Source organism: Filicampus tigris, chromosome 15 (genome assembly GCF_054856515.1).
Source record: "Filicampus tigris isolate MCC_2025a chromosome 15, RoL_Ftig_1.0, whole genome shotgun sequence".
NCBI classification, from domain to species: Eukaryota; Metazoa; Chordata; class Actinopteri; order Syngnathiformes; family Syngnathidae; genus Filicampus; species Filicampus tigris.
Window position 1 is genome coordinate 19,635,488 of NC_141231.1, and position 7,371 is coordinate 19,642,858.

The 7,371-nt window shown below is 46.0% G+C and overlaps 1 protein-coding gene across 1 annotated transcript; it reads left to right on the plus strand.

Annotated features, from left to right (window-relative positions):
• The first annotated feature begins 2,074 nt into the window (after positions 1-2,074).
• On the plus strand, positions 2,075-6,531 carry LOC147135934 (uncharacterized). The gene is made up of 3 exons (XM_086054278.1): positions 2,075-2,588; positions 3,382-3,522; positions 3,754-6,531. Exons 1-3 carry the CDS (start codon positions 2,387-2,389, stop codon positions 5,334-5,336), a joined length of 1,926 nt encoding a protein of 641 aa, XP_085910404.1. The 5' UTR covers positions 2,075-2,386; the 3' UTR covers positions 5,337-6,531.
• The last annotated feature ends 840 nt before the right edge of the window (positions 6,532-7,371 follow it).

The following is a 7,371-nucleotide window of genomic DNA, read 5'->3' on the forward strand; positions in this document are numbered from 1 at the left end:
AGGGCTAGGGTTTCAAATAAAGCTTTTAAAACGGGATTATATGTCAAATTAGGGTTTTAAACTAGTGCACAATTTTCAAAATATGCTTTGAAATTAGAGTTAGGGTTATGGTTTCAAGGAAGGTTTTTAAACAAGGGCTACAGCCTCCCAAGTAGGGTTTCAATCATGGATTACGGTTTTAAATTAGGGTTTACTGTTCCGGTTACTGTACCGTCAAGGACCAAATCTGGAGGCGGAGCTGACAAACGCGTTTGCTGGTGGCGCCTTCGACTGACGAAAAAGCAAGTGGAAAAAAATGAAGGGCCATTCAATTCAATACGCGTTTTCCATATACGACGACTGCAGCGCTGGTGACAAGTTTAGTCGGACTCGCCGACGGACGGCCGTTTAAAATTAGACGCAGACCGGCTTATAGACGGGTACGACTCACCAACTCGGCTTTTGTCATCCACCTCAAGTAGCAGCAAACAAAGATTTCCTCCCTCGCGTCCCCCGACAAAATCCGCGGATCCTCCCCAAACGCAAATTTGATTGGAGCCCAGTGGTCACATGATCAAGGCACGCAATACGTCAGAGATCATTCAAGAGGCAAGAGCATACACTTCTACAACAGCTGAGGTTTGGTACCTACGTTAGGTTCAAACGAATGATGCTTTCGAACCACAGCCAAGCTTTCAGTTGAGGGGTTCAATAATCCAAAATGCCTAATGTTTATTAGCATTTCTGCTAGTTTGTGTTTTTTTTTTATTTTTTTACTGAGGTACGTGGGCACGGCCAGTCTGTCAGTGATATTTATATTGTACACATTATGATGATTTAAGGCAGTGGTGACAAACATATGGCCCGCGGGCCGGAGCCGACCCCCAAGGAGGTTCGATCAGGCCCGCAGGATCATGTAAATGTGAAAAAATGCATAAAAGACACGGAATTCATATTTCTAATACGATGCAATTCATGAATTATCCGCTAGGGGGCACACTGTTTTGATCAGAGTAGATGACATTATTTAAAAATTCCTTTCTTCATAAATCTCGTTTGATATTAAAGTGCATTATTATATTTTTCAATACTAATTACTTGTTAAAGTTTTGTGACTTTGTACAATCAGTGGGATCAGTTGCAATGCATAAATGTGGATGATAAAAGTAAATTGCACATTTGTCTAAGGAAATCGAAGGTGTTTCATGAAATGTTTTGTAAAATGAATGCTCATTAAATTTAAACATTTTTCTAATGTTTTTGTGCTTCTTTACGCCAAAACAGAGGAAATGCATGACATTTTGGTTATTTATAGCAGAGTATGGTATCATTTTAATGGTCCGGCCCACTTGACATCTATCGAGGCCGTATGTGGCCCACGATGTGAAATGAGTTTGACACCCCTGATTTAGGGAATGCAAGGTTAATAACCTGATAGTAACCCCTCTTTGGTCAGATGAAGAAGAAAAGAGGAAATTGCTGTTTACAATTGCAAATGTTATGTCTAAGGCTTGGAAAAGAAGACAAATTGGCCTCTTTTGGGAATGTATTTCTGTTGCTATTGTTGTTGTTATTTTGGCTCCTGGTGCCTGGTCGTCCTGATTGCTTGGTGTTCTATAATCCTATTTGTATGAATGACACAATAATCCAAAATGGCAACGTCAATGTTATGTTTAGTAAATGCAAAGCCTCCCCAACAAAATAACACAGACATACATACACGCACACAAAAAAGGATGGCCACAGAACAACATGAAGTTTATGACTGACTTTAAAATGTTTTTCTTATGCCTTCAGAAAATAGAAACAAGCAATTATGTGAGGAAAATGTGTACGGACATTGCTGAATATCTATCGTTTTGATTTGTATTCCTTATTTATGCTCCTTTGTGTTATTGAATGGAAATGCCAAATTTCGGTATTTTACTAATGAATCGCCTTTGTTCACGCATTTTAAACGTCTATTTTAGATTACATATTGGTATATTGTCATCCTCTGAGAGTGTTTGTAATTTTCAATGTTTAAAGTTCAGAAAAAGCATTAAAAAAACAACAACGACAACATGAAGTTTGTCCAAGTGGCGTTGCCGTACATTTCTGCCGCAATATTCATTTGGGGTTTTTTTGACGTAAGCGGACACGCTTCGGTCAAACCTTTTCAATGTGTGTCGAATGAACGCACATTGAAACCTTGGCACAGTCAACAGAACTCAAACAAATGTTCAAAAAGCAAATGTTCGTGTCCGCTTCAAGTCGTCTGGGTGCACGTTGGAGCTTCTCGGCCTAGCCTGGCCTAGCCTACCCTAGCCTAGCATGGCCCGGCCTAGCCTAGCCTAGCCTAGCCTAGCCTAGCTCGCTTGCCGCTAAAAACACAGAGACGCATTTGTGATCGCACAGCAGCGGTCAAATGAGCAAAACGTCTCGTGATTATCGTTTGAAAATGTGCCCAAGGACGACAGCGGAGCGCACGGACGAGGAACTTTGCGGAGTGAAAGACGACAAGGAGCGACAACGTCGTCAAGTTTGCGAGAAGCTTCGAGTTTCCTTTCACTCAGCAGGTTTGTCCACTTCTTCCGCTCGCTCGTCGAGCAAATTAAGATCGAGACCATGTGTTTAGATCATTTCAATCGGGAAATGGTTTGACTTTGCTTGCGTTGCCAAAGTGTTCACGAATGTAAATGGCTAGAGAAACACGTGGTTTGGGCCACGGACAGCATTGGTCACAAGACACAAGAAATACAGTCAACCCCCGTTAAATTGCGCAAGGTGCTTGTCATTATTAATGAAAACAAACGAAATAACTCAAATGAAAAGGAATCCAAAATCAAAATGACAACAAACTGAAACGACATCTTACGTTTATAAAACTAACTAATGTGTCCCCAGGGTCAGTAGAATCTCGAATAAAGTGAACTGAAAATTGAAATAAATAGTGCCTGGACGTTAACACGGTTTTAAGTTGATTTATTATCGGCCATCGGATTTTCAAAAAAGGCCGATAACGATATTCATAGAAAATGTCGAATATCGGCCCGGCCGATAATCGGTCTATCCCTAGAAATAATAGGAGCTTTTGGGGTTGATTTTTAAATGTCTATTTTGGCATTGCTGTACATCACACAGAAGGAAGGAAGGACAAGCAGTCTTTTGAGAGTTGTATTTTATCACACAGCGCTAAGTGAACTTTTCTTTTTTTTTGTTATCTAAAAAAAAACCAACCTAAAGCTGATACTAAAACTGCCAGAAACGTATCGTAAAACTCTACGTAAACGCAAAAAGTCGAGTAAAAACCAACAATCCTAAATGAGTGAATTTCATAACGAAAAAACACACGAAGATCAAAAGGAACAATGAGGGAAGGTCCCAAACCGTTAGAAGCGACGACCAAAACGGCTTTTTGAGTCTTTGAGGTTGCCGACCGCTGGTCTGGATTGTCCCTCAACAGGGTGCAGATTTCGTCGGCAGTATTGAAAGAGAGCGTCGCGGCCGACACGACGTCACACTCCAAGCAAGCCAAGGCGAAGGTGCGAGCGGACCGGCTTCGTGTGCAGGTGAGGCTGCAACTTGAGCGACGCCCTTTCCTCGCCAAACCGCCAGCGGCCGTGACCCGGCCGGGCCTCGGGCCACTTATGGAAAGCGGGCCCTTTTGTTGCCGTGGCAAATGTGCCGGAACTTGTTTTTGGCTTTTTGGGCCCGCCCAATCATTTTAAATAGAAGCAGCATGGAAGTCACAACTGTTACCAAAGCACACTTTTGTCTTCTTGTGTCTTGCAGACATGAGCAAAATGTGTCTTGGAGTCTTTGGGCGGCGGCGGGAGGAGGAGGAGGGGCACGCTGACGGCAAAGAGGAGGACCAGCCGGAGCGCTCTTCCATTAAGGAGGAGGAGGAGGAAGAAGAAGGAGAAGCAGCTCACATTCAAGCCCAGGAGGAGTCCGAGCCTGCGCACGTCAAAGAGGAGGCGGAAGAGGATGACCGCGTCAACGCCTTGCAAGTGACTGGTGCTCCTTTGAAAAGTGAAGATGATGAAGATGAAGGTGAGGCCAGCGGAGGCGCGGAGCCTCCCGCCGCCAGCAGCGGCAGCAGCAGCAGCGGCTCCAGTCAACACGCCACAAGAGAAGGTGACGAACCATCACCGGCGGACGGACTCATGGCGCCGCTATCAGATAGTGACGATGCGACGTCGCACTCTCCTCACGCTGATGATGATGAAGGTGATGAAGAGCAGCCCTTAGGTCGCTCCGACAACCAACGCTGGAAATGCTCTCGATGCGGGAAAACCTTTGTCTACAAGTGTCTCTTGAAAAAACACCTGATGGCACACGCTGGAGAGAAACCCTTCGCCTGCTCAGCTTGCGGTCAAAGATTCACTCAGGAGGGACATTTGCGACGACACGCGAGAACACACACCGGAGAGAAACAGTTTGTCTGTTCCGTCTGCGGTCAAACGTTCGCCCAAAGAAACAGTTTGACAACGCACACGAGAACGCACACGGGAGAGAAACCGTTTGTCTGCTTGGCGTGCGGCCAGAGATTTGCTCAAAGGAACCATTTGACGGCACACACGAAAACGCACACCGGAGAGAAACCTTTTGTCTGCTCCGTTTGTGGTCGGAGATTCTCCGAAAAGGGGAGCCTCACGAGTCACGCAAGAACGCACACGGGGGAGAAACCCTTTTCCTGCTCGGTTTGCGGCAAAAGATTTTCTCAGAAGGGACATTTGGGAATTCACCGAAGAACGCACACCGGCGAGGAGCCGTTTTCCTGCTCGGTTTGCGGCAAAAGATTTTCTCAGAAGGGACATTTGGGAATTCACAAGAGAACGCACACCGGCGAGAAGCCTTTTGCCTGCTCGGCGTGCGGTCAAAGATTCGCCGTCAAGGGGCATTTGAAAGCGCACACAAGAACCCACACTGGCGAGAAACCTTTTGCCTGTTCGGTGTGTGACCAAAGGTTTACCACCAAGGGATATTTGAAAATCCACACAAGGACTCATACCAGCGGGAAACCTTTTGCCTGCTCAGTTTGTGGCCAGACATTTATTGTGAAGGGATACTTGAAAATACACATGAGAATCCACACCGGAGAGAAACCTTTTGCCTGCTCAGATTGCGCAAAGAGATTCTCGACAAAGGAACATTTGAAATCCCACAGGAGAACGCACACCGGAGAGAAACCTTTTGCATGTTCCGTTTGTGGTCAAACCTTCTCTCTAAAAGGAAACCTGAGAAGTCACAGCAGAACGCACACCGGAGAAAAACCTTTTGCCTGCCCAGTTTGTGCTCAGAGATTCTCTAGAAAGGGAAACTTAAAGATACACGCAAGAACACACGGCGGGGAGAACGCTTTTGGCTGCTGAGTTTCGGCTCCAACGTTTTCCGAGGCTAAGGAGGCGGCACCGGGCGAGAGCAGGGGCGGAGCCAGAAGGTGGCTAATGGGCGGGCCTGGAAAAATCGGGGCGAGCCTGAATATTTCTCTCACTGAGCACATGGTATATTCAAATAAAATGACAAAGTGAATGATATGAAGTTCACATTTTCCCGTGACAACCAGAATTATGCCATTCCTCATATTCAATCAAATACAGCACAAAACAAGGTCAAGAAAAATTCCAAAATAATTGAATAATAACAATTTCCGAAAAATGTTAAAGTATATATTTTTTCACGGGGGGGGCGGGCAGGGCAGTCTGTCAATCTGGGTGGCCCACCCATGGCTCCGCCCCTGGGCGAGAGTTGCATTGATTGAAATGGAAATGGTCCTTATGAAAAGCCATTTCTGGGTGAGTTGAATTCATCTGGCTTTTTTTCTATTGGAGCTACTTTGGAAGCAAAGCGGCGGACTGCTTTGTCAACTGTTTTGTGACGTGCGTGGAAACGGACTGGCACTGGCCAGAAAGCCGGAGCGGCGCCGGTAAGATGGATGGACACGTCCGGAGGGGTTTGGAAAGCCACGCAACATCGCCTTGAGCCCACTTACCACAAGAAAACGTCAAGCGGGGCTCGGCGAAGCTGCTCCAGCGCACCGCCGCTGTTGACGAGGAGCGAACGGACGTCGGAAATCACGTCGTCATCGCCTGCAAAAAGAAAAACACAAAATCAGGATGATAATGAGCAAGTCTTGGCTTCTCAAACGCAATTGCACAGAAACCACGAGCACCGCGCTCGCTCTGCCTTTTTTTGTTGTTGTTGAAACACTCCGTTTCGTAATTTAGCTCGACAGTATTCGTTTCTTTCTGCTGCGAGTGGGGGGAAATAAAAGACTGCTCCTCGGTAGTCGTGTTTGGCCAGCAGGTGGCGTCCTAAGCACGTCATTCGAAGTGAACTCACGATCCTGGAAAATGGAACGAAATCCAAACAAAAAGGCTTGCTTGTGCATTGGAATGACTACTTTCCTGTAAGGCCGGCGCCAAAAATTGTGAAGAGCAAAAATGGCACCCCCCTATTTTTTTTTTTTTCAATGAGGAATTCACGAGTTACAATTAATTCTGTGAATATGAATAGTAAATTCCTGCAATTAAAAGTTAGAATTGGCTGGTAATGGCCGAAAACCGAGATGTGCCCGTTCCTTCTCTCTGCCTTTGAATACAAGTTCCTCAACTCGCCGCGGCGGCGGCGATATCGATTCGCCCAATGCGGCACAATTAAGTCGGCCGGTTGAAATGGGGAAACCGCGTTGCGGGGTTGCGAAGGGGCGCGGCTAACAACGGCCGCAAGCAAGGGCTGCCTCGGGCTGCTTGTTGGAGTTGACTTGTTGGCCGCCAGGTGTCCCACTCGCTCCTCGGCCTGGCCTCCACACTTGAGCCATTTTCATCCTGCACCAGGGGCGGAGCCATGGGTGGGATTGACAGACTGACCACCCAGTGGGATTGATGACAGAAGAAAAAAAACAACAACTTTGAAATGTTAGTAAATTATGAATTTGTGTTTAGTTGTGTTCATTTTATTTATTATCAAGAATGGCATAATTGTGTTTAGAAATATCCCGACTTCATATTATTCAGTTTGCGGTATCATTTCAATATGCGATGTGTCCCGACACACAGGAGGATTGTGCTCAGTGAGAGAAATATTTGGGCCCACCCTGATTTTTCCAGGCCCACCCATTAACCGTGCACGTTCTGGCCGCGCCCCCGTCCTGGACTACTTTTGGCCGCCTCACACATTACTTCTACGAAAAGCGGCCGGTTGTCTTCCAACAGTTGGAATCTCGGAAGCTTCTTCAGCAACTCTGCGCAACCATTTTCACAATCGGCGACATCGGCTGACGACAACGCCTAAAAGAAAGAAATAATAAAAACATTGCCGTGTTTCATTCTTTGTTATATTACGCATGATATACAAGGCATAATAGTCCGGGCAACTGCGTCGACTTGAACTCATCTGTTCCAATTT

What these genes read in the sequence shown, in the direction of transcription:
- LOC147135934 (XM_086054278.1), top strand. Translation starts at nt 2,387, where the DNA reads ATGAGCAAAACGTCTCGTGATTATCGTTTGAAAATGTGCCCAAGGACG. An exon ending in CAAATTAAGATCGAGACCAT is followed by an intron (nt 2,589 to 3,381) that starts GTGTTTAGATCA and finishes CGGCTTTTTGAG; the next exon opens with TCTTTGAGGTTGCCGACCGC. An exon ending in GGTGCGAGCGGACCGGCTTC is followed by an intron (nt 3,523 to 3,753) that starts GTGTGCAGGTGA and finishes TGTGTCTTGCAG; the next exon opens with ACATGAGCAAAATGTGTCTT.